Source organism: Furipterus horrens, unplaced genomic scaffold (assembly GCF_987537825.1).
Source record: "Furipterus horrens unplaced genomic scaffold, mFurHor1.1.pri manual_scaffold_10, whole genome shotgun sequence".
Classification (NCBI taxonomy): domain Eukaryota; kingdom Metazoa; phylum Chordata; class Mammalia; order Chiroptera; family Furipteridae; genus Furipterus; species Furipterus horrens.
Window position 1 is genome coordinate 25,299,971 of NW_028327180.1, and position 27,820 is coordinate 25,327,790.

General features: G+C 37.4%; 1 protein-coding gene across 2 annotated transcripts in view; it reads right to left on the minus strand.

Annotated features, from left to right (window-relative positions):
* The window catches only part of TMEM144 (transmembrane protein 144), a 61,152-nt gene that overhangs the window by 14,349 nt on the left and 18,983 nt on the right, over positions 1-27,820 (minus strand). The window contains exons 1-7 of one of the 2 annotated variants that reach the window (XM_090288786.1): positions 14,664-15,115; positions 13,607-13,778; positions 11,287-11,409; positions 9,288-9,387; positions 7,454-7,534; positions 3,726-3,807; positions 1,827-1,903 (exon numbers count right to left, since the gene is read on the minus strand). In XM_090288786.1, the coding sequence (XP_090144912.1) occupies positions 1,827-1,903; positions 3,726-3,807; positions 7,454-7,534; positions 9,288-9,387; positions 11,287-11,409; positions 13,607-13,715 (572 nt within the window). In that variant the 5' untranslated portion in view covers positions 13,716-13,778; positions 14,664-15,115. Of the gene's footprint in view, positions 1-1,826; positions 1,904-3,725; positions 3,808-7,453; positions 7,535-9,287; positions 9,388-11,286; positions 11,410-13,606; positions 13,779-14,663; positions 15,116-27,820 lie in introns of those variants that run through there. The other variant, XM_090288785.1, reaches the window with a different exon arrangement.

The window sequence follows — 27,820 nt, forward strand, 5'->3', positions numbered from 1 at the left end:
TGACAAACACACACATGGACCCATAACTAAAGCATGCTTCAAAATGTAAATCACAAGCTATTATGCAGAAATCGCCCATCTATCTCAAGTTCTGTGACTGGCAGAAGTCAAAGGAACACTCCACAGTGTCAAAGTGGCATCAGGACTGAGAGCAGCTTAGGTCTTCCACTGTCTAATTTTGGAAACACATGATTTACAGAAGTTATATACAGCTTATTATTATAAATTGTCATTACAGAGATGAGAATACTGCTATCATATTATACAGCCTCCATAAATAAACTTGGCTCTCTAATTAAATTATGAAGTATTTGTGGACTGACACTATGCCCTATGCTTTTTAAAAAAACCTGGTATAATATATAACACAGGGCAGGACAGAGTAAGTACTAAACACAGGTTTTGTTCGAAACAACTATGGAGGTCCGCTGAGTTGCCTGTGTCTTATCTGAGTACTGCACGGTCAAGAGGAAGTCCTGATTTAATTGAATAATCTAGATATTTAAGGTAAAACATTACTTTTTGTAAGAAGGAAATGTTTTATTTTAAGCACTGGAGCCATGCTGACTCCTCAGACTTGGTATCTGCAGTGAAGCAAGCGTTTCTAATGAGTTTAGTGGAGGTGATTGGTATTTTGGAACAGTCCCTTTAACTTAAGACAAAAGGACAATTGCATGAAACGGGAAAGAGTTTTAGGCAAAAATTATTCCTTTCCAAACTTAAAAACAATTTTGTAAAGTCTATTTTAATAGAGCTTTAAGGACTATAAAATTGTAGAAACTTACAGGGCCAACTTGGCAATGAGTTCTATTCACACCAGAAATCCTACGTCATGAAGGCTGGACTTCACAGTCCTGGAGTGAAGCCAGCACAGACCAGGCTAACAGACTAGGTCTGACTAACTGTGAGACAACTAAAAATATTTTTCTGAACACACATTTCCTTAACAAAGGAGATGCTTTGTGAAAAAGACATTTTGTTCAAGGGATCTGTTTTATTCTAAAACAAAAACAGCAACACATCTATTTCTTCCAAGGCTTGTTTTACTAGTCTTCCATTTGTTCTGTTTATTCAAATGTTTTTTGAGCATTTATTATGTGCCAGGAATTACCTCTTTCTCATTGTGAGGATATTGTATATGCTCACAGAAGAAATACTTTATATTCTTGAGGCAAAAGAGTCACCACATAAAGTCCAAAACAGCCATCAGTTGTAAAATGCAAGGCATATACTATTACATAATTTCATAATTCTTTGCCAGCCCCACAAACCCTAAAATATAGGGGCTGATGTCAATCTGAAGTCTTTCAGTCTTTACGAAGTCATGGGGGGTGGGGGGACAGGTATAAACGACAGAGAAACAAAATATCCTACTATCTGACAATGAATATTTTAGAATTATAAAACTGTCTAACACGTGAATGGAGAGATTTCCCATGGAAGGTGGACATCCCGGTCAGTGTAGTACTAGGGAAGTGTGTTGCTTAATTCAACTTAGATTGCTGACAGTGTGCTGGTCATTATATTCTGTGGCCTATACTACCTCTTTTACTTTAGGTACAAAAGTCTTACAAAATGAGATTGCCTTTGTCAGCTACTTATTGGGCAGGGATACTGCAGTGGCTTAGGAATTCCTTGAAGCACAGAGACCAAGGACCTCTGTATCTAACAGATTCAGCGGGACACAAGAAAGTCTCTTCACCACTGAGCTAAAAAAGTCAGAGATTGTGTTACCATATTCCTCTTGAACTCAGATGAATATCACTTCACCGTGGTAATCCTTGCTTTAATCAAATATAAGACAGAATAATAGAACCTCTTCTTACACTATGCGGGATTGCACGGTGGAAAGTTTATCTACCCAGGAGTAACCAGGACAGGGATCTTGAGTTTTGTCGGTCACCTGTTGAAAACATTGGCACAAACCAAAACAAAAACAGCATTCCATGGATAATCACATTGGTGACAAAAAGATGTTCAGTGTTCTTCTCTACTTCCTCAAACATACTTTAAAATATGAACATTTTATAGCAAGTGTTCTGATCCTGTGGAATCTCTTACCCAATATTTCTAATTCTGATCCTAATTCAGAACAGTTTGGTAGTTCCTAAGTTGTCTGTATAAATTTTTTTCTAGTTCTAACATATGGTTATTTTGATATACCTATCAAAATTAACAAAAGTTACTAATGCTTATGTTTCATTTGCATATTTTTGATAATTATAAAGAAATGAGAACCAAGGAAAACTCAGATTCTCCTACTATGGACTCCCTTAGATCAAGTCATATATATATTTACTGAAATTAGTTAATAAACATTTCTAGCCATGTTTCAAGATTAGGCTAATATTCTAAGTTGGGAAAAATTATGAGAAAATTTATAGTATTTCTGCTATTGTGTATGTAATCATCTTTGTCTCTTAGCTGAAGTTTCTGGCTGTTATACTCCTACTGCTTTTGTAAGAGATAAGAAACTCGATTTGAATTCTTTGTCATGTGCTAAGTCAAACTCTCCTTTGGCAATAACTGAGGAGGTCATGCTGAATGCTTGCACACAAGCCGATCATGCTGTTTATGCATCTTTAAACTTGGTTTACTTATATCCTTCCATTTTGCCTAAAAAAATCTAGCCTCCTATGTGTCTATTACCAAGTTGCATTTATGTTATTTTATTTTGTTCCTTTGTTTGAAGGGTGCTTGGTTAGGAGGTGTATCTGGATTCTTAAAATAGGCAAGGAACACCAGACACCTTCTCTTAACTCCAACTCCTCCATTCCTAAGAAGACATTTCCCTGATTAGAGATGCTTCTGGATTCATAAATCTCTTTTTTCTTACACTTAGCTATTTTTATTTAACTTTAGTGTCAATTTAACTGAGGTTTCAGTCATCTTAGCTGGTAAGGGTTTTGATAGGAGAAGGGAAAAGAAAGGATTAATTTCAAAGTGAGGAATAGAGGCAGCATCTTCCAGGAAAGCAATACTTCTGTGTGGGTGTGAAACCCCAGATTTAGATGGCAGCCAGACACCACAGGGCCCTCTGCAGGTGGAAGAGAGACTTGAAATAGGAAGGACCAGAGTCTGGGCTCACAGCAATGGGGGTTTGTCTTAAAATCACTTTTGTGTAAGTAGCCATGGCACTTCTGCAGTGCCAGATCTCTTTTAAAGGTTGTTTCTATTTAATCTAGATTTGCTATTCCAGATTAATTTAGGTTCATCAAAGTCAATATAGTCACTCCTTATTTATTTCCTATCTTTACCTTTGAGTGGAACAGGAAGGGACAGAAAGATAAATGGGAACCCAATTCCTACTTTTTGCACTTTCATGGGTTTCCTCTGATCTATTTCCCCCTGTCCTTCATGGGCCAACTTTAAAACCTCCTTCCTCCTCCTTTCTAAAGTAACTTTCATAATTCTTTACAATATTCAGGGTTCTCCTTTTGTAGAAATCCTTAAATCATTCCCAAGTATGGGCTTGTATATACACCTTCTAATAGGGATCTAGTGTTAGTAAAAATAAATAGACTTGTGTGTGTGCTGAGAAGCTTTCCTGGGGGAAATACTGATTGCTACATAGGCTTACTTGTAATAAATATTTTAGATAGCCCTGACTGGAAAAAAAATAAGAAACACAAACAACATCACCTCATTTTGGTTCCAGATCTATGCATTTTCCTTTTGTCTTAACTTCATGTTTCAAAGCAAGTTGTTTCCCATACTATACTCACATGCTCTAACATTAATGGCGTGGTGTCCGCGGAACATGTGTTATTCGGTATTTCACTTTTGATGAAAAAAAATATGAAAGCACTGTAAAGAAAATAAATTTTAGTGATATGTATCATGAACCCTGGCTCATATCGAGTTGCTTGAATTTTAAGAAAAACACACAGCTTAAGTTAAGTTCTACTGACAAGATGATGACTTCCAAATGCCTCTTCAGTGGTCCTGCCCTTTCTCCAGGACTGCTGTTCTCTCTTTCTCTCAGGACTGCCATTCTCTTTGGCATCTCTCATTGTCCTTAACTGCAACAGGTTAAAAGCTAAGCTCATAAGCTCTCCCACTAAATCAGATATTTATCCCAATTTTCTTGTTTCAGTCAATGGCTTCATATTTCTTTTTATTTTTGCTTAACCTTGGAATTACACAATAAAATAAAACAAATTAAAAACTACCTTGAAATAATATTTTTTACCTACTATATGGAAAAAAACCCCCAAAGTTTAGCAACATTTTCAGTTGGACAGCTATAGGAGACAGGTATCCCTGATGGGAGTAACTGGGCAACTCTCATGGAGGAGACTCTGGGGCCATCTACCAAAGTCACAGGTGTGTCCACTCTTGACCTTACCAATACTGTTCTAGGACCTATAACACAGGTACACCCACACTCAGGTGAGGTGAGCTTTGTTGTCACACAATGGAACTCTATATAGCTATAAAAAGGATGCTTTCTATGCTCTGATAAGCAAAGATCTCTAGAGTGTATTTTAAGAAATAAAAGCACATGCATAGCTTAATGGCTTTTCCCCTTTTAACATCTTTCATAATGCACTGTTGATTCATATCCAAAATCTTTGTAACAAATGCCTCACTTACTCTTGACTTTTAAACCATGCCAACATTTTAAAATATTAAATCAATGTAAGAAAACTGATGACTTTGAAATACTTTTGACATTCATTTTTAATACTGTTGCATGGTTCAAAAGTTACAATATACAATACATTTTCAAAGTACATATGTGGCTGAAATAGTGTAGGTAGGTGAGTGTGAAAAAGTGCACACGATGTGCTATTTTTTATATAAAAATTAAATGTTTTCAAGTTAGCTTCCTTAGTTCAGTCTCTTATTTGTTTTAAAAACTTGAATGGCTCCATAATCCTTTCCACTGGAAATTTAACTTTCCTCTTTGATCTTCATTGCTCTCTGCATTCCACCCAACTTATCTCAACATAATTCGTCATAGGGACTTCTGTCTCTGGCCATTCTGGAACTAGCAGGGCCACCATTCACAGACGATCTCTCCTTAGACTGAGTCAGAGGTGCCTGGCAGGCATCTACTTAGAGATGTCTAGCCTGGTCTGTAGTTAGATGTAAGGACCCTGGCTCTGAAGAAAGGTAATGGTGAGAAGCAAAGATTTGGGTTTCCTCACAAGTCTCCAGAGAAAGCCAGTTAAGTGAGAAGAGAAAAGAATGGAGAGTAAACTAAAGGATAATACAGAGCACTTTTTTTTAATTGAAAAGAAAATCTGTCTTTGTATGAATTCTGACTCCTGGATCTTCACTAAAACATGTCTGAGAGTGTCCTGGACATTGTTTCCTGGGTGTCAGCTCCACTCTACCCTTGTATATTCTCCCCTGAATATGGGGTCTAGAAGATGAAACACTACATTTTCTCAGACTGTACTGGCAGCTAGGTTTTGCCAATGGGAGGGTTATGCATGGGATTAAGAGGTGGGAGACACCATTTTGTTTTGGTGATGGCTCCAGAAATTTCTGCAGTAACCATTGCTCAGGGCAGAGGCAATTTTCTCATCAGTGTTGGCCAAGGTGTGCGCTCCAGGGCATTCGGTGGTACCACCTTCCTCCTGCTGCACTGGGCGTTATAACACTTGTAAACCATCCCCTATGTTAAATCCTCTGCTATTTAAAATACCTAGAGCAGACCGGTTGATACTTACCTTAGATATCATACAGGGAAAATGTAAGGCTAAAAATGATCTAGCCAGTCCTTCAAAACTGGATTGTACAGAGTATAGAAGCAATAATTTCAATTTTAAACAGAAAAGCAACATCGTAAGCTAATGTAATCATATTCCAAATTTCTTTATACTGACCACGAAGCTCTCAGTTTATTCAATCAATGCTCTTCAGAACAAGCTGATCTAATTGAGTTAAAATAATGAAACGAAAGACTCCAGAAACTTCTTGCAGTAAATAAGCATAGAAGGGAGCCAGGACACACTACGGAAAGAGATCATTGCATTTTCCTGCCACAGACAAAGCTCCAAACCAACCTCCATTGAGTCCTGGGTGCACCGATTAGTTTATCACAGAGTTGAACAATGAACATCCAAAGGGGAAATGGTAATTGAACATGAAATAGTTATTAATAAAAATAATGACTATATGATAAAAATTACCCAACATATAGAGCAATAGCAATGATTCCAGCACCATACAAAGCAGTTAACATATTTTATTTCATTTTATCCTCAAAATATGAGGCTGATGCAATTATTATCCCAAATTTATCCTCGAATGAAGAAATCAAGGCTTGGAGAAATTAAGTGATGTGTCCAAGGTCACACAGATGGAGGTGGTAGAACATGAATAATTTGTAATTTTAGAGTATGTACATTTTCTAAAGAAAAAGAATATGGAGAAAAACAATGGCTGATGAGTCAGTAAATTGGCCTTAAGTTACCATTAAGTCAAAACTAAAGCATGCTAACATAACAATTTTTAGGTGCAAAGAAATTGTTTTTGAGAGCTACTCAAAGCTAGCATGCTGTATGAATTGTACAAAATACATAATGTTGCCTCTAACCAAAAATGTCAGGAATCTACTATTTTAGAATAATCTATGTTATTTCTTTTCCAAGTGACTTGAAACCGCTCCCTAAGGCCACATTTCAATGACAAAGATATTGTTCCTGAACGTGGCTAGGGAAAAGTTATCATTGCAGGAGGAGGGGAAATATAGTGTTCTTCCCCTGAAGAATAAAAAAGTACTAAAAATTTTCCAGGCAGTGCTATCCATTATGTGAAGAACTGACAGGGAATATAAATGGGGTCTAGAGAGGAAAGGGGACTGAATTTAAGGTGACCTAATTTCTGTTACAGTTTTATTGACTTAACATTGCCATACAGAGATTCAAAGTCATTTTCATCCTCATTCATATAGCGTATACAACTAGACACAGATACATGCGGAAATATTTAAATGGGTGTGTGCTTGCATAGGGAATAGATCTGGTTACCTAACTGGGTTAAGAAGAGTTGAGTGAGGTGACAGGGAAATGGAAACTGGGTGGCACAGAGTGAGTAAGAATAATTAGAGAAACAGCGGCTGTTATGGGGCTTCAGGAAGTCAGGACAGCATTCACTTGCATGGCACTTTTTAGTCTGCAAAATATTTTAATGTGATATTTAATTCTATTTTTTGATCCATGTATTATGATTTTCTAAATATTAGAGATAATGTAAGTGAGCTTAAAAGCAGCATTTTCCCAGGGGCTCAGAGCTTTGGAGAGCAAAAACTTGGACTCCTGACCCCAGAGCTGGCACTCGTTGTCCTCTCAAGCCAAGTCTGTCCGTGTAAACAAAGACTCTGAGGAAAATCATGTCAATTTATGAAATGCAGACTAAAAAAATGTAAACACATCAGGATGCTTAAAAAGTACTCTAAATGTTTAGAAGAATAGCTACGTCATTAGAAATAGTTGTGTACCTTACTATTGAGAGCCCAGCTCCGAAGTAATTTAGCAGTGGTTTTGCTACTTCTTCTGCATCCATTCCAAACCAGCCAAACCTGCAAATTCAGAAAGTCCCATCAGTAGATACTTTTGAAAATGTGCTCATCAGAGTGTTTCAGGGCACAAATTCAGATTCAAATCCTAGGTTCCTCATTTACTGTGACTTGGATGAGTTATCTTCACTGTGCCTCATTTTCCATCTTTAAATGCAGATAATTAAGCCTACCTTATAGATTTCTTAGGAAGGTTAAATGAGTTAGTATATGTAAAAGTACCCGTGAGTGTCCTTTTCTTACTAATGCTAAATAGGTTGGTTGCAATTTTGTATAGTATTTGAAATAGACTTGTAAATACTGCTTGTTAAAGACTCCCATTCTTCGGCATCACCTTAAGTTCCTTTTATTTTCATACCTTGACATTATAGTGATCATTATCAACAATCACTTTGAAACATCCAAGAGCAAGAGAAAAGGAGACAAGAAGAAAAAAAGGAAATAGTGACCATAAAAAGCAGGGTAGGAAATGGGGAAAGGACAGGAAGAAATGTATTGGAGATCAGTGTGGTTATTATTGAAGCTGTTTTAGCGCTGAACTGGGAAGAGGAGATCAAAATCTAAGGTGAGAGCAACATCCTACCCTTTCCTCATTTTCCCACACTCACCTGGAACGTGCATCTCAGTGCTGCCCTAGAGCAGTGCCCTGCAGTCCAGCAGAACCCCCTGTGCCTCGGGGCTGTCCTGCAGCCGCACTGGACGGCAGCCGAGGCTTTAGACAGATACGGCTGTCGAGCACTTGCAGTGCGGTTAGTACAAATGAGGAACTGAATGTTCAATTTTATTACATTTTAATTAATTTAAATTTAGTTTTTGGCTTTTTACATTTATTTTTAAATTTAAATTATTGAGGTGACATTGGTTCATAAAATGATATAGGTTTCAAGTGCGCAGTTCTATGATACATCTTCTGTGTATTGCACTGTGTTTACCACCCAAAGTCAAGTCTTCTTCCGTCACCATATCCTTGACCTTCTATACCCTCTCAACACCTTCCCATTGGTAGTCACCATACTTTTGTAAATTTAAATATAAATGGCCATATGTGGCTTGTGGTGACTTCATATTGGATAGCTTAGCTCTAGAAATTGGGTTGGTGAACTTCCTTAAAGGGCCAGAGAGTAAAAAGTTTAGGCTGTGTGAACCAGATGGTATCTTGCAACTACTCAGCTCTGTCATTGTAGTCTAACAGCAGCCATAGACAATACTTAAATGTGGCTATGTTCCCAAAACACTTTCTTTACAAAAATGTCTGGGAGCTGGGCTCAAATTTGCTGTCCCTGGCCCAAACTCTAGAGGCAAGCGTATATATTTCTGAATTAGAAGACCTGGGCTTGAATCCTGGCTTATTAAGTCTGTGACCTTCAGAAAGTTAGTCCACCTCTTTGAGTATCAGCTCTCTTATAAGATAGTGCTTATCTCACGTATTTGTGAAAAATAAGATAAGAATGATGCATACACCATGTCCAACAAATTGTCACACAACAGAATGAAAAGATAAACATTAGTTTCTCTCTCCCTACTTTTTTCCCATAGAGATAATTCTTTACTATATCTTGATCAAATGTCCAGAATGCTTCTTTAGACTTAGGGTAAACAATAATTAAAGGTACATTCTATGCATATATCTTAGCTGCGATCTCTGAAAGGATAAGAACCATATGTTATTCCTCTCAGCCGGACCGACCCCTAGCAGTAGCCTTACATAGAGTATGAGCACAGAGAGTCTTAGCTGAAATAGTCAGCTTCGTGTTACCTTGAGCTTGCCCAACCAGTTAAGGCATTAAATGATCCCCAGATTAAGAGTCCAAGGCCCAAACCAATGGTTTTGATAATTGGGACAACAGCAATGTTCCCTGTAGATGTAACATACAGGAGAAAGGTATTATTTTCAACCCAGAAAAGGCATTTGTAAATTGAATTGATTTTTATTTTAACTTCAGTGGAAACTAATGGGACTTGATCAAATTTAGTAAAGTACAATCCCTCATTTCTTAGATAAAATAACTAGACTTTTACATTAAACTCATAATTATGATTGCTAAAAGAACTGGGCTCAGAGCAAAATCATACAAAAAAATGTTGAATACGTCCTTGCCTAACTACACCAATATTCTTCAGCCTTAACATAAGTCTGTTCTCTGACTTTTTGCAGTAGTCATCAATGATTAAATCAGTAGTGATCATCCTCTTATACTTGAACCAGAGCCAACCACTGGTAGAAGTCTTTGGCCCACTATGACCCCAGACTTTGCTCTTCCAGCCTCACTGACTTGTGTTCTGTATTTCTGCATTCATTGCTTTGTCCTCTTGAGGGTTACTCAGGGTCAAAACCATGATCTTTTTTTTACAGATCTTAGCCTCTCAGAAGTCTGGCTTCAGTGCAAAACCTTTTCTTGAAAGCTTTTCTCTCCCAAGAGGCCCTCATCTCCTGATTCCCTCTTGTCCCTCTTCAGCTCTTTCTGTACAGATTTAGGTACCTACTAAACATTTTCCCTACAACACGTCCCCTCTCTTTTATATTCTACTCTGGATACTTGGCTACTTTTATGATTTCAGCTATCAACTACAGAGACATACTCCTAGGTATACAGGTCTAGCCTGAACCTTCTCCACAGTTTTATGCTTATAACTGTCACTAAGATATCTCCAACCAGATGCTCCCCCCGTGGGAACATCAGGGGTTTCAAACTCAGATGGTCCCAAGTTGAACTCATCATTGTCCCTTTCAAACATGTTCTTTTCCCTATTTTCCTCATCCATGTCATTGATAACACCAACCTCCTAATCACCTACAATAAAATCCATATATGATCATAGGCTCATTATACCTACTATCCATATGCAATTAGTTACTATTACCTATAGCATCTAAAACTGCAACATATTTAAAATTAGACCCTTCCTCAATTGACTTCCAGTGGAACCCGCTGGATGAATAGATCTGCAAGATGAATGAATGCTTTCTCTGTTCCCCTGTCCCAATTAGACATGATAAACATAATCACAATAAGTTATCAGTGAGGGATAATAGTTTAAGTTCTAGGGGAAATTTAAAAGTTAACTTTTTGTCCTCCAACTCATGAACTTCACTAAATTATTTATTCAAATTGAGTGTCCAACAAATTTTTAACATTTAAAAATTTATTTGCTTTTAATCAAAGGACCTTTAAAGATCCTTGATACTTCTCTTTGCTAAAGAGAAGAAAATTCTCTAGGGGTGTACTTATAAATTCTTAACTGGCTAAGCAAAGGCATAAATTCTAGTTATATACTTTCAGGTATTGATAAGGCAACAGAGGGAAGCTTTCTGTTTGCTTTTGGTTTTTTGCCAGTGCTTCTGAAATTACACTGTATCTGTGCTGGCCCACTTTAAAAGACAATTCCTAAAAATAGTACTAGTAGAGAGTACTATTTAATAAATATTTTCTGATAAAAATGCTAGAGAAAGAAAGGCCAGAGTGCTTAAACTCATATATGAGTTATGCTTGAACAGATAGAGCAATTGTAATATTTTTGCTATAATTTTCTATCAGGAACTAAGAAAGATATCATTAAGAGGGGTCAGAAAGTGTTTCAAAAATGCTTATGAAACATCGAAATGAAAGAAACTAAATTGTTAATTTCTAGTATCTATGACTAAGGATTATTCAGAATTACTGTTTGTGTCATTTCCTTTTATTATGAACCAGTTATTTTTTAATCCTAGTATAAATTGATTATAGTATTAAATGATAAATTATATCATACTTTACCTGTTGCCCAAATACAGCCCCCCACCATTGCAAAAGGCCAAAACTTAGGGCAATGTAATATCAGATTGGTCACCAAGGCAACCAACCATATGGCAGCACAAAGTACCCACTGGAGAAACATTCCTGGAAATAAAAGAAATTGGTGTCAGTGGTTCAAACTGACTTGAGTGAATTAATGCTTATGAGTATCAATGAGATATTATTATAGGAATGGCCACAATTTATGGAATGTCTGTATGCCGGGAACTTTGCACATTTAATATAATTCTGACAATTACTGTCCATCATAATTAACCCTAGTTCAAAGACAGGAAATGAAGTTGAGATGAAGCAACTTCTCCAAGCAGCTAGCAGTTTGTAGGGCTAGAATTTAAATCTAGGTTGTTTGACTCTAAAGCTTACTAAGCAGTGCATTCCTGCCTAACACCTTTCCCCACCTATTAAGACAAAGCAACGATTTTCTACCAAAGAGTACTGGCAAGATCAAATCCCTATATCTTTAATTGGATGCCACGCCTAGTACTGTCTATCACCAAAATCATGGCATCAGGAACTTCAGAACAGCACAACAATGAGGTAAACGTTTGGGGATCATTTATGCCATCTCTGGGGTAAAAAGAAAATCATTTATGGTCACATGTAGACCTCATACAGTTAGAGTTGAATGCCTGTGATAAGCCAGACCTTACAAACCTAGATTTACCTTACTATGCTCTGGGTTGCCATTTACCAGGTATCTGAACATCACATGGTGATATGAGATATAGCTGTACCTCTCTCAGGCTTCTGCACCATCAAGGGCTGGGGGCGGAGGGATCAAGCAAAAAGGAAAAAGGACTCATGGGCATGGACAACAGAGTGGTGATTGCAGAGTCGGGGAGGTATAATGGGATTCAGTGGCAATGGAAAAAATACAATTAAAATTTTAAAAAAGGATAAAGAAAAAGTCAACATTCGAAGAAATATGGCAGTGATAACTCAACGTAGCACTTCTAACTCTAACTTTAGAAGATCTTTGCCATTTACTGTGGAGCAAAGAAAAAAAAGGCTGTTAACCTCTAAGACGAAAAAATGTAGGATCATAAAGATGAAAGGGAACATCATTTTACAAGCTCTTCATTTTATAAATGAAAAACTGAGAACAGAAGAGCTGATGAGACTTGCCCAGGGTCACACAGCTGTGAAATGCCTAAAAGTCAGGTTCTCTACCCCTTCCGTATCTTATGTTCCTCTTTTAGTAATTTCCATTCCTGTTCTAACTCTAGAGGAAAAGAGAGGCTCTAGAGGGAAACCATTTGTAATTCTGTTGGTCTACATTGTAGCAAGACATAAGGAACTGGGGAGTTAACACATCTGTTTCCTAACAGGCGTTCACTGTAATGTGTCTAATTCCTTCTCTTGGCTTTCATAGAAAAGGCAGGTAGATTAAAAAAAACAACTGTTGTGTCTTCCCTAAAATTCACATTACAGTCAATTCTACTATAATGTGACATTACAGTCCTAAACATCACTTCACTATGCAAAATCATGCAATAAAAGCCAGAGCTTATGGGGAAACTGGGGCTAGGGCACAACATAAACACTTCGTCAACAACATATTAGAAAAAAGATAAGAACCTAATAAAAATGATAGTACAGTTTTCTTCTACTGGTTAAGTGGTTAAGAAATTCACAAGCGCTACAATAAATATGGCTCTTTAACTTGAAAAAGAGCTGAAGTTTGCTTATGGACATGGGCCTCAGAAATGCTGCAGCTTGTAAGGTCACGTGAAGTTGGAGGATGGAGGGATCTAACACCAGACGAGGATGGCTGGGGTGTTGCGGGAGCTGGGGGATGGGTAAGGGGGTGTATGTGAGCTCATTTTACACATTACTTTGCATCTTTATCCATCTGGATGCATTTTTCTGTGTTCACCAAGTGTTTTGTCAGAGTTAAAATTACACATAAACGAACACAAAATTTGTGTTATATTCAAATTGTTCTCTATTCTAACAATTGTTTTGGAAATCTGTGTTTTCCAAACAAGTGTTCTTAGTAGAATGGACTAACTTCTCTCTTTTGTAAACATAACAGATATGGCTAAAATTTTTTCCTGACTATCCATCCTGGCTTTATCATGAAACACAGTCTTAAGGTTGTCCTATAATGACTAACTCTCAGATAAACTGACTCGGCATTATCAAATGATTTATCTTAAGCCCTATGTATTTGGCACCAAGTTTAACAATTTTCTTTTGTAGCCATCATTTTTAAAAGACTCAAATGAGAACTTTATATTTAAAAATGACTTAAGGTTAACAATGACGAAAAAGTAATTACCATCACCAGTATTATATTTTTTAAGCGGTACGTAGTTTGAGCCAAACAAAAGGACGGCTACAGAAGAGGAGATGAAGCCAGTGGTTAGGTCTGTCCCATTGCTGCTCATGGTTCCAGTTCTGCTGGACAGCGAACTGGTTCTCTTTAGACTTGATGTAATTTTCAAGAGTTCCTGAAATAAAAGAAATAAAAAAAACAAAGAAGTGAATCTGTGAACAAACTGTGATCCAAGCACGGTATTTACTGAGTCTTTTAGAAGTATGCTAAGATTCTTTCTTCCAGATAAAGTGCAAGGACATTACAAAATGGTATTAGGTTCATACTCCATGTTCATTTATTCTTTTTTTCCTTTTTTTTTCTTTACCAAAGAAAACTTTTTGATCTCTAATCTACAATTACAAACAAACTTTGTCTTCAGAGCTGGAAAGCTTCACTTCTTCTGAGGTCTAAATACAGTTTTTTTATAGTATAAAAAGATTATGCATATATAGATAGGTATAATGAAAAGATTTGTGGACTAGAACTGTTTACTTTATTTGGTTATTGTGATAATCAAATGACAGAGCATGTGTGAAGATTTTCAGAACTATCAGTACCTTTACAAGCAAAACCTTTTGCTGGATTGCTGACATAAGCTTCTAGGCACATTGGCACATTTAGGTTGAATTGCTGCCACACAGCTCAGGATCTCCTAGAGGTAAATGTACTTTTCATCATCAGTAGTATCACAGTATTAATTTAAATACTGCATAAAACCCTCCATGTTTATGACTTTTAAAAAACAGAACGATAGAAGAATCAAAGATCTCTTCAAGAACCTCTTAAATCTCTTCAAAACTTAGATTCTGAAAAATCTCTCTTCAGGAATATCCTCAAGTAGAAGTTTAGCAGTGGTGTGTTGCATGATGCTATCAGCCATACAGCAAAACAACGAGACGCAGCTAGCTAGTCCGCTCTCTGGAGCTTAGTAGCCACTCGCCACATATGGATAACTAAATTTTATTTAAATTAATTAAAATTAAATAAAAAAAAAACTCAATTTCTCAACCATACTAACCTTGTTTCAAGTGCTCAACAACCACATACATGTAGCCAGCAGCTCCTATACTGGACTGTGCAGATATAGAACATTTACCTCATTGCAGAAAGTTCTGTTGGACAACATTGCTAAGTTTATTAAAAAGTTCTGGTTCCCCTATGATGAAAAGACCTAAAACCACAAACAGCCAGGAATCAGGCATTTTTTTCATAAGATAACATTTGGAAAAGGCTACTAAACATAATTCACTTTTTTAGTTGTACGAGCTACATAAGAAAAAAGTAACACAAAAGAGTCATTTTACCACAGGAAGATACCAGTCTTCCCACAACACCATCTTGAATTTATATTTTGCACATTGACCTTTTGGTTCACTTCACCATGTAAACCACTTGAAATGGAACTGAGGATAATCCAGGCTTTTAAAACTTTTCCCTCCAAACTTAATGTCAGAGTGATAAGTTCCCGTGGATATGGATTGAATAAAGTACATCTGAAGTCACATTTTCTTGTTAACAATGACAAACATTTACTTTCAAGGTGTTTCATTTTCCCAGGTATTGTTCCTTACATGTTCTCACAGAGAATGCTAAATATAAAACTACTTACAGTAAATGTTCTCTGACATTATTACGGATAATTTGACTGCAAACAAGGATCACTTCAAAAGTGCTGAATTAATTTTAGTAAGAAAAAAATATCTATTTGAAACTGCAAGTACTTGCTTAAAAAAACAAAACAACAAAACACTGCCAGTAAGATAGTATCCACCCCAGGGATGGAGCTGAGGAAGATTTAAACACTGACACAGTAACACTATTTTCAATAAAAGTAAATTAGGCAAAGAGAAAGTTTTTGCCCTGCAATGGCTTACCTAGCAGGCAGGGGAAATTCTGCTCAGACACAGCAGTTGGAATCGGTTGTAGGGGCAGGAGGTGCCTGGGAGGAATATCATGGGACTAAAGAGACACATAACTCGCTGTTAGCTAAGAAGCTAATTTTTAAAAATTTTAGTAAAAATAAGCAAAGTAAAAAGAAAACCTTCACAAGCGCATTGATAAGAAAAGGCCAAAACGCCAAAAGTAGCAAATCATTTTAGTGAAAAGATGGCTCTAATAAAGAATATTGACAGCCTCGAACCTCCCAGATTTCACCCCATTGAAAGTCCTTTGGGAGCTCATCAGAGTGCCTGCACTGCATTTTGACTGCTGAACGAACAGTAATCAGTGTGAGTTCACTTCAAGTTATTTCCTGCGATAAATGAAGTTTATTGCACACACCTCTGGTACGTTTCAGAAAGCACGGGATGTAATTTCAGTGTGGGTTCGCAATACTGTCTTTAAAGAATTCTACCTCTTTGTAAATCAATGAAATTTTTGTGATAAAGAAAAACAGTATCACTTTTTAAATAAACTTTATTTTAATAAACTTTAAAGTAGTTTCTAATGCTTACTTTTAAGTGCCCACTGGTGTTTTATTAAACTATATTCATTTTTTCTAGTATTTTAAATAAAATTTATTAGTAAATACTTTTTCTCTAAATTTCTCCTAGCCAAACTTCTATGCAGATATTTCGTGTGTGTGTTTGTTGTGTTCTGATCAATACTGCTTGTTCTACTTCAGAGATTTCAGTTTTACTTTCATGTTAATTTCCTCAAATCTTCTGGCAACCTCAGCCACGGTCTTGGCTAAAATTAGCAGTGCTTTAACGTACTTATTCTGAGCCTTGATTATTCTTTTTAATCATGATCATGTTTTGAAAAATCATGAGACACTCGCCTGCAAAGTCGCTGTACTCACTGTGCTCCGGGCTCAGGATCCGCCTCCGCAGCGCTGCTGTGCGGAGCCCGCTCTGTTCTTGCTCCTGCTGCCCAGGCACCTCGCCAGCCTCTACTTCCTTCCCGGTTAACTACCTGTGCACCGGTGTGGGGAGGGGAGGGCCTCTTGCATCCAAGACCCTGAGACTCTGAGGCCTGGTTCCCTAGGCTCTCCTGGTGGCCTGGCCGGCTTTTACTTCCTGCATGGACAAGGACCTACAGGCCAGGCTGGAGGAGGAGGAGGAGGAAGGGCTCTATCAAAACAGTGCTCCCTAGGCGGTGCCTGAGAGCAGTAGGTTGGGGAACACCTTCCAAGGGCTTCTGTGCGGGAGTGCGTGGTCATGTGACTCATGTGACTGACCAGGAGTCCTCAGGCCCTTTGTCAACCTACCAGGAAATTAGAAAGGCTTTTGTTTATTTGGAGAGGTGATTTTTTTTCAGGGAACTCTGAGCATGTCACTCTCTCTAAACATCACAGAACTAAGTATTATTTGTACTATTTATGGATGAGACCAAAGGCCAAGGAATTTCACACAGTTGTGGAAGATCATCTAAAGCTGCACTTTTTTTTCATTGAGTATCAAGAAAGTCATTTGAACCACTAATGTCACTGACCTCTCTTGTGACATCATAAGCTTTTACTCCTAATTACTAGTCCTTCATAAATGCACCAGAACAAGTATCCTTATATTTATCTAATCTGCACTGAGTGCCACATGAGAATGTAATAGGCTTCTCACGCTTAGCTGCACATTACAGTCGTTGTGGGAGGTTTTTTGTTTTATTTATGCATTTGTTTGCTTTTAAAATAATTATATGCCTGGAGCCCACACCAGACTAATTGAATAGACTGTTTAAGGGTGTGGCTCAAGAATCATTTTTCTTTTAAATCTCTTCCATGAGAATCACATTAGAGATCAATAGTTGTCAAATTATATTAATAGTAAGAATCAATATATTGAGGGGGAATAGGTTAAGATGCAGATTCCTGACATTTCCGTTTAGATTAAGAAACATTACTCAGCTTCTTCCTCTCTTATGTGTAGCCATAGATTACATATGGCTATTAAATTTATATGAGAATTAAAAATTCAGTAGTTCACTTGCACTGGGCATTTTTCAAGTGCTCCATAGCCCCATGTGCAGATTTTAGAATATTTCTGTCATCACAGAGAGTTCTGTTGAACAGCATTGTTCTAGACCAGTGGTTCTCAACCTTTCTAATGCCGCGACCCTTTAATACAGTTCCTAATGTTGTGGTGACCCCCAACCATAAAATTATTTTTGTTGCTACTTCATAACTAATTTTGCTACTGCTATGAGTCATAATGTAAATATCTGATATGCAGGAAGTATTTTCATTGTTACAAATTGAACATAATTAAAGCATAGTGATTAATCACAAAAACAATATGTAATTATATGTGTGTTTTTTGATGGTCTTAGGCGACCCCTGTGAAAGGGTCATTTGACCCCAAAAGGGGTCACAACACACAGGTTGAGAACTGCTGTTCTAGACTATTAGCTCTGGGAATGCATCCATGACCCATACAGGGTCCTACCCTTCATGTAGCTTCCAGAATGGCAAGGGATACAGACATGAACAAGTAAGTTCAGAAAGGGGAAGTGCTGGATTCTCTTCTAGTCTGAAGTTCAAAGAAGGTTTCTCTGAGGAAGTGGAGTTTAACAGAGACACTCCAGTGGTTAGTAATGGTTGTGGAGTTACAAGTAGGAGAAAACATAAGGTCTGTCCAAAGAGGAGGTATCCTGGAAGGAAGCCCCGTTTTAAACATTATCGTATTCATAAATTATAGTGTATAATAAGCAGAGGAAAAGGAACAGTATCATGTCCTTTAAAGAATTAAAGAAGCTAAGACTTTTCATGTAAGGGAAGGGATTAATTAAGCAGTTCAGAAAAATTTGATGTTCCCCTTTCCACACACACAAACTTACAGATACGTTGGCAGCCGTCCGTCTCGAGAGACGATGGTGTAGCTTCTTAAGAGTCTATCTGCACCGCCGAGAATGGCTGTGCAGTCCGACTCGGGAGTGACATGGTATCTGTCTCCTCCCGTGTTGAATCGACATCTTGCGATGACGCTGGAGTGTCCTCTCCAGTGAAGCTGAAGCTACAGAGCCTGGGCAGGGTGATATGGAGGGTCTGCTGTTGCCCACACAGCAGACCCCCCCTCTCTTCGCAGCTGAAGGATCCAAGGGAAAGACGGAGTCAATACAGCTTGGCTTCAGGTGCGCCGCAGGAGTTGCCGGTGTTGACTACAACGTCAAACCGCCTTAGGGACTCCGGCTCCGGATTTTCTGTCGGGGTTTACTCCCTTAGCCTTTCCCCTGAAGAGGTATGCCGCAAGGCAGCGGAGGTTTTTTGGAATCAGAGTTTTCCTTCTCTGTAAACTTACAGATACACACATACGCAAACTCTCTCTCTTCCAAAAAAAATACAGGGCCTAAATACAATTGTTTCACTTTGTGATTATGAGACCTCAGTGATCATGTGGTTTGTTCTTGCTTCAGATTCACATTGAGAAACTGGGATTCCCATTGCTGTGAGTTCCCTAAAATCTTAAAGTGAGTTGGGGGCTAAGTCAGGCTTGAGGATATTTATAACAGAATATTTCAGTTCAATATTTTTCACATCATGCCACAGAACCAAACCAAATATAGATGATCAGCTGCTTAAACTGAAATTTTTCTTTCAAATTGTTCATACTCATTAATGCCTAAACATAAAGGTCTGTATTGGAAGACTCTTAGCCGGCACTAGAACATCAAGATTAGTTTCACCTCAGTTTTCTTGTATATAAAATATCGATAGTAAGATCTGTGTACCTCGCCCTTTTATGTAGTCAAAAGATTTAATGTATACAAAATATCATTAGGACTTCTGACTTCTGTGCTAATATTTGAAGATCTTCAAAGTTGTCACCTCTGTCATCACAATAAGAAAAAAGCCAAACAGATTGAAAATCAACAATTCTTATTACCTCTACCAGAGAACTGAGGTCACAGGGCAAATCACTGCCCTGAACACTGACGAGATGGGTGAATGCAGGAGAATCCCAGCTTACTGGGAGCAGAAGCCACTGGAGCCAGTAATAATGGGTAGAAAGCACTTCAACAGTCATTGGTGAATGGCTAGAGACTGATGTGGACTAAATAAAGCATTGAAAACCTGGGAAGCAGGGCCCAGGGTTAGGGGAGCATTCATACTTTAAGAGTTTTACCTTCAGGAGCCACATGAAGTTCTCACAGTGAAGATCAGAGAAAAATTCCCTCTTGTTTCTGGCAAGGGCAGGGAAAGAACAGACATATTGAAATACACAGTTCTCTGAAACAAAGTTTAGCCTGCAAGGCAACCTTCTTTATGAAAGTGTTACCTGGCTGAGAAGAGCAAGTAGACAGACAACTTGAGCCCCTCCTTGCCTTTCTAGGTGGCATGGTTAAGAAACACTTCTGAAGGTCAAAGCCCACAAATTCTAGCTCACTAAAAATGGAGATTTAATCATAAAATTCCCCAATACTTTATGATCATTGTAAAGATGCTCCAGCATAATAACAGTGGATTACAAACGAGACATCTGCAAGGCACAGTATTTAAGGAGTTTCTAAGAAAACCCTAGGACAAAAGAGGAGGCAAAAGGACGTGAAAGGAAATTGAAGCCTGTGCCGCCTCCAACTAGGGCAAACATTCGACACAGCCAAACTCCTCACCAGGTAAACATAAAATCTCACACTAGAGGCCTATTTATCTTAGTTCCTGTTATTCAATATATCATGTCTGGCTTTCAACAAAAAATTACAAGGTGTGCTAAAAGCCAAGAAAAAATACAGTCTGAAGAGATAAAGCAAGTATCAGAATCAGACTTAGATATGGTAGATATTTTGGAATTATTAAACTGGGAGTTTTAAGTATTGATTACATGTTAGAGCTCTGCTGGAAAAAGTGGACAATATGCAAGAACAGATATGTAATATTAGCAGAGAGATGAAAATTCTAAGAATCAAAAGAAAATGCTAGAACCTCAAGAACATTGCAGCAGCAATGAAGAATACCTTTCACAGCTGAGAAATAATCAGTGGGGTTGATGATATATCAGTAAGGATGTCTAAATTTAAATGTAAAGAGAAAACAACTTAAAATAGAAGAAATGAAATATTCAAGGATTATGGAAAAACACAAAAAGTATAACATATAGATAATAGGAATACCACAAGCAAATGAAGAAGAAGGAGAAGAAGAGGAGGAGGAGGAGGAGGAGAAAGAAATATTTGAACTAATAATGGCTGAGAATTTTTGAAAATTAATGACATACCAAACCACAGTTACTGAAAGAGAACACCAAACAGGATTAAACAAAATCTACAAGAAGGTCTATCATATTCAAATGGTGGGCACACAATGCAATATACAGATTATGTATCATAGAAATGTACACTTGAAACCTATGTGATCTTGTTGGCCAGTGCCACTCCAATAAGTTTAATTTTTAAAATTTCAGAAAGTCAAACAAAGAAAAAACAGTGTAAAAAGTCAGAGGGAAAAAGACACCTTATCTGTAGAGCAGAAAGAAGAATTACATCAGAGTTCCCTTTGGGAACCATGCAAGCAAGAGAGAATGGAGATAAATTAATTTAGAGTGTTGAAAGAAAACCCATCAAGTTAGAATTCTGCATCCATTGAAAGTGAAGGGGAAATAAAAACTTCTCAAACAAAACCGAGGAAATTTTTCACTGCTAGACCTTCCGTGGAAGAATGAAGAAGTTCTTCACAAAGAAGAAAAGCAATATAGGTCAGAAAGTTGGATCCACATGAAGAAAAGAACACTAGAGAAAAATAAATGAAGGTAAAACAATATTTTTTATTCTTTATTGATCTAATAGATAACTTTAAAATGGTAATAGGATTAGTGTATTAGGTGGTTATAGCTGGTGGATATGAAATGAATGACAGCAATGTTATAAGGGACAGGAGGAAGAAATTGGGAATAATTTATTATAAATTACCTGAACTACCTATGAAAGGTATTGTTATTGAAAGTGGATTTAGATTAGCTCTAAATGTATACTGCAAACTCCAGGCCAATTTCTAAAAAAAAAGAAAAAAAAAGATTTAAAAAGAAGTATAATTGATATGCTAAGAAGAGAGAAAATACAAATATATAAAATATTAACTGAAACCAGAGAAAGCAGAAAAAAAGAAGACAGAAAAAATAAAAAAGGAAACAAAGAACAAGGCCAACAAATAGAAATCAGTATGTGTTAGATATTAATCCAATTCTATCAGTAATCACTTTAAATGTGACTGACCTAAATACACTGATTGAAAGATAAAGATTGACAGACTGAATAAACTATAGAACCTCACTACATGTTGTTTACAAGAAATTAACTTTAATTTTATTTATTTTTATTTTAAAATTTGTTTTAAAGATTTATTTATTTTTAGAGAGAGTGGGAGGGAGGGAGAAAGAGAGGGTGAGAAACATCCATGTGAAAGAGAAACATCAATCATTTGCCTCTTATACGTGCCCAAACCAGGGAGGGGACTGCAACCCGGGCTTGTACCCTGACCAGGAATCAAACTGGCAACCTTTCACTTCGCAGGACAATCCCCAACCAACTGAGCCACAATGGTAAGGACGCACTTTCATTTTAAAGACAGATTAAAAGAGATGAAGAAAGATATACCGTGTTAACATTAATCACAATAAAACTGGAATAGCTTAATCTCAGGCAAAGCTGACTTTGTCTCAGAATAAAGAAACTGTCAGTGAAAAAGGGCGGGCATTACATAATGATACTGTCAACTCTCCAAGAAAACATTACAATCCAGTGTATGTACCTCACAACAGTGTGTCAAAATATGAGGCAAAACAGATAAAACTGTAAGAAGAAAGAGACACAAATCCAGTGTTACATTTGGATCTGCAATACTCCTCTGTTAATAATTGACAGATCCAGCATGCAGAAAACCAGTAAGGATCTAGCTAAACTGACTAGCACCATCATCATCTGGATCTAATTGACAGTTATATAATACTTCATCCAACCACAGGTGACTAAACATTCTCCTCAAGTTCACATAGACCATTAGCCAAGATAGACTACATTCTGGGCTATAAAACACATCTTTAAAAATTGAAAAGAATAGACATCATACAAAATATGCTCTCAGACCAGAAATAACAGAAAGATAGACCAAAAAAAAAAAAAAAAATCCCAAAATATTAGAAATTTTAAGAACACATCACTAAATAACTCACAGATCAAAGAAGAGTTTTAAAAACAAAATATACTTCAAAGTAAATGAAAATACTACTTATCAAATTTATGAGATGCAGTGAAATCAGTGCACAGAGAAAAATTTACAGCATAGGATGCATATATTAGAAAAGAAAGCTCTAAACTCAATAATCTAAGTTTCCATGTGAGAAACTAGAAACAGAAAAGCAAATTAAATCCAAAGTAAGCAGAAGAACCAAATAACATAAGTTAGAGTAGAAATCAAGGAAATTGAAAACAGGAAATCAATAGAGAAAATCAATGAAACAAAAAGCTGCTTATTTGAAAAGATCAATAAAATCGATAAATCTCTAGCTAGGCTAACTAAAAACAGAAGAAGAAAAAAGATGACACAAATGCTATTATTAGAAATGAAGGACTTGTGGTCAAGATGGAGGGAAGATAAACACAGCTTGCCTCCTTGCATAACCACAGCAAAAATTACAACTAAACTGCAAACCAACTATCAGTGTAGAATGAGAATGTATTAATGAAATAATAGGAATGAGGGATAATAATAAATAAATTATAAATAAGAAAAGTAATACAGACAAAAGATGCAGATTCTAAGGACCCACATTAATATTATAAATACTAGCTCTGAATTTTAGAAGCAGCTTTATAAAGTGGGGATGAGCCACAAAAGGTCTACATTTCAGGCATTTTTAAAGGTACTGTAACGGGTACAACTAAAGGTACTATTATCCTTAAGATTTGTGTATTCATTTGACAAACCTTTATGGAGTATGAACTATGAACTAGACATGGTTGTAGAATATTAAAAATAGACAAAAGTTTCTGCACCAACTCAGCTCACAGCCAGATAATAATATACATGGTATATAAAACAGTAATATGTGCTAAGGAAAAAACAAAGGAGGGAAGAAGAATAAATGGAGAATGTGTATGTGTGTGTGTGGCGGGGCGTTGTATGTAGGGAAGCTGCATTTTTGGAAAGGTAACTAGGAAGGCCTCACTGAGGGAGATATTTGAGTAAAGGTCCGAGAGAGGTGGGGGAGGAGAGCAGGAGTGGTGAGCATAGAGGCCCTGAAGCATGTTTGAGGAGTGGCAAAGAGGTCCCTATAGCTGGAACTGGGATGGTGGAAAGGAGGGTGGCAGAAGATGAAGCTAGAGAATAGGATGAAAGGGGTCTTGTGAGCCATCAAGAAGACTTTGGCTTTTCCTCTGGGGAAAATGGGGAACAACTGAAGCATTTTGATCACAGGAGACATATTACTTATCTGTTGCTGTGTAACAAATGATCCCAAAATGTAGTGGCTTAAAGAACAATCAACATTTATTCTTTCAGTTTCTATAGGTCAAGAATTTGGGAGAAACTGGGGTAGGAGTTGCCAGAGTCTCTCAGAAGATTGGCTGAAGGCAGGATGTGGCTGGGCCTAGAAGCTCCACACCCATGGTGGCAGACTCACATGGCTGGCAGGTTGGCTGGAGCAGCTGGTGGGAGACCTCAGCTTCTCTTCATACGGGCCTCCCTAGGGGACTGCTTGAGTGTTCTCATGACATAGTGCAGCTTTGCTTTCCCCAGAGTGAGAAATCCCAGAAAGTGCAAGTGTCATTATATTTTATGACCTTAGCATCTGAGGTCACACACCATCACTTTGGCAATATTCTGTTGGTCACACAGTTCACCCCTTATTCAGTGGGAGAAGAGATAACAATGACATGGCTACCGGAGCTGAGGGTCATTGTGGGCTGTCTTGGATGCTGACGACCAGGGAGAAGAAAGAGAATTACTGAAAGGATGTCCTTGCGCAGGCGCAAACAGATGGGATCCAGGGCAAGAGCAGAGAGAGAACAGCCCTTGTTAGATGCAGAGCGGTCCTCCATAGTACCCATGTATCAGTGCGGCCGCAGGAAGGTGGGAAGTGCTGGTGGGAGCTGGTGCACATTCTCTTCTCGTTTCTCTCCCGCTTCTCCGTGAAACAGAAAATAAGGTCATACGTCAAGAATGAGGACCTGGAGGGAGGTTTTGGAACTTCATAAATATTTCAAGATAAGGTCTCATGGTCAAATTACTTCTTGGTCATATTACTAAGGAAGAAAAAAGAAAAATCCCTCCTTTGGATTACTGTTGTATTGTAAGAGGTACAGCCTGAGTCTTAGTAAAGTGTAAGAAAACCAACTGTGATTTTTTTTTTTCATTTTATAAAGTGGTTTCTTCCTCTTTGGTCTCAAGAACTTTCTGTTTGTAGCATGGAAACTTTTATGCTGTAAACATCTTCTGGTTTGTAATTAGATTAGTCTGTTGCTTCTGCTTATGGGATAAAATATACAAAATTAGGTGTGCTTAAAGGGACACTTAAAATATAAGACAGGAACTTTTCCTGGCCCAATCAGCCTAAGACAAGAGGAACAAACCTGTAGACCAACTAACTCAGGTTTACTGACTCATTAAAATATTAAAATATCAAAGAAACTGGAGGATATTTTCGCAAAGAACGGAAAAGAGTTGTTACATGACATTGCAAAAGAGTGGAGTTCAGGTGCAGCGTAAAGGAAGCAGTGTTTTGATGGGCTTAAAGCAAAATAGAGCTGTGTGTAAAGAGGCCAGCATTGGCTCTGGATTGTGAAATGGACCTGGAGTTCTGTTTTCTTGGGAACAAAATTAGGATGTCAAATGTTATGTCCAGAAACCTGCTGCCTGAAGTCCTGCACATGGAGTATAAATAAATCAAGGCTGCTTCTCTCTGTTGCACGACCTAACTCCATCAGACAGGGGTGGGATGTTTTATTAACACTGAAATAATTTCAAATAGGTATTCTGATAGCCTATAATTTTAGAGAAAAAGATGTCTTAGTAAGAAATAAATAGTCACTCCAAGAATTGGGCTGTGATAGCATTTTACAGAAGCAGCTTGTATTTGTGAGAAATATTATTTTCTGATAAATTTGTACCTGGTTTTATCTGATGTTCTGATTTTGGAATGATGAATGGTAAGGAAGGTATTTACTTTCTTAGTGCAGGCAAATTTTTACTTTTCCAGTCTATATTATTGTAACTTACATAGTTCAAAATATTGATGCATAAGTCCCTTGCCCTAAATAATCTTGGTCAAGACATCTAAAGAGTTTGTGTCACATATTTTAAATTTATAATATAAGAAGGTTGGAAGAAGTCCTCACCATTCTGTTTATATGAACTTAGAGCTCTTCTATTAGAGCCTGAATTACGGTGCCCCCTGCATATGTTTACAAAGACCTCAGCATCCACGTGTTCTATTACGTCTGCTGGTTTCCAAAGGGAGGCCTCGTGCTCCCAGTGTGACATCTTCATATTTTCCCTTTCTTGTTCTAGCTTCCCTGGCTAACAACTACTACCATACAAGTTGTCTGTGGAAGACCTCCTGTTGCTATGACTTATGGGCATGGGGCATTATACCGATGTTCACATAACTGCAGCTCCCAAAGTGAGGGGCAGAACATTGGAAGTCTCTCTTCACTAAGATGTTTTCTGGGCCTTGAAGCAACCCTGTTCATGCTCAGTCTTTAAGTAAAGCTGCCTGTCTTCATGTCTCATCTTCTGCAAACAATCTTCAAAACTTAAAACAAACAAAAGCAAATGAATCAACCAATCAGGAAATGAAGTCAATATTCTCAGAGGTCTAGTTCTGAGTCTACCTGACAATGAGGATTGGTCAAACCACAATACGTACCTTCAGCTTATAGGTCACCACAATTTTGTCAAGAACAAAGAACTCGCCATAAGTGTGTATAGTTAAAGGGCACATCTGTTGATTTTCTAAAAACAAAGGAATGGCTTGTCCAATTATTTTAAAGTCTCTATCATTAGAACCAAAAACTCAGGGTGCCACATTTAAAGTGTTTACTTGATTTTACTCATCACAAAATTTAAATGTCAAGTCCAATCTTAGCCAGATATTCTATTGCATAAGTAACCTTTAAAATGCCCTCCAATGAATACACATGGCCTCTCATACTTTACCTCTTGACATGACCATGTAATTTTTCTTCTACAGTATTTCTAGTCGATGAATTCCTGGGATGAGAGTCAGCATAATACCTCTGGTGGAAGGACAGAAGAGCAAGGTCACCGAGGGTGCTGATGGGAGTATCATTAATGAGTCCCAGTGAAGGCACTAGGTGGAGAGGAGAAATAACTGAGGAAAGAAAGACACTGATGGGGCTCTAAAGGGAAGCCTTCTGTATGGTGTATAATAACAACTAATAATTATTGAGCATTGACTTTGGGCATTCACTGCACAAAGACTCTTATCTGTATTATCTAATTCTTAGAACAATTTGGTGAGTTGATGCTAATCTATCTTATACTCACTTTATGGGTGAGGATACAAAGCAAGGTTCAAAGAGTAACTTGCTCAGATTCACACAGCTAATAAGTGGTAATTGTTAGTTCTCAAGCCAAAATATCTGATTTCAGTGCTTGGGTTATTAATACTTAATATATTTTCCAAAAATATTATGAGATATGAACCTCATTCTGATCTCTTTAAACAGACCTTAGACAGGAAAGCAAGTATTTGAAGCAGGTAAAAAACTGTAAGATATGCTTCATCCACTGCCAATCAACTACATCTTGACTTTCTTAAATCTGACTATTTTCTCCTGCTTTGACTCTAACCCCATGATCCTTATACTTTCTGAGTGGATGTCTCTTTTTGAAACTTAACGTATTGATTTCTCCCTTAAGGATCTCAACTGGATGTTACTCAATTTCATGGGCCAAAATCACTAGTAAGAGACAGCTTTATAGTTGCCAAACAATCACAAGAAAAAGACCATATATATTTGAAAAAATTGCCAACCATAGGCTATTTATCTGATATGGGAAGTTTATTAATGAAAATTTATAATGGATCCAGCAACCCCATTTGTGGGCATATAGCCAAAGGAAATGAAATCAGTGTCTCCAAAAGATATCTGCGTTCCCATGTTCATTGCAGTAGAGTGAAGACAGAAAAAAAAAAATCGAAGTGTCTCTTGACAGATTAATGAATAAAGAAAATGTGATATATAATGGAACATTATTATATATATTTTAATGGACTATATTCATCCATA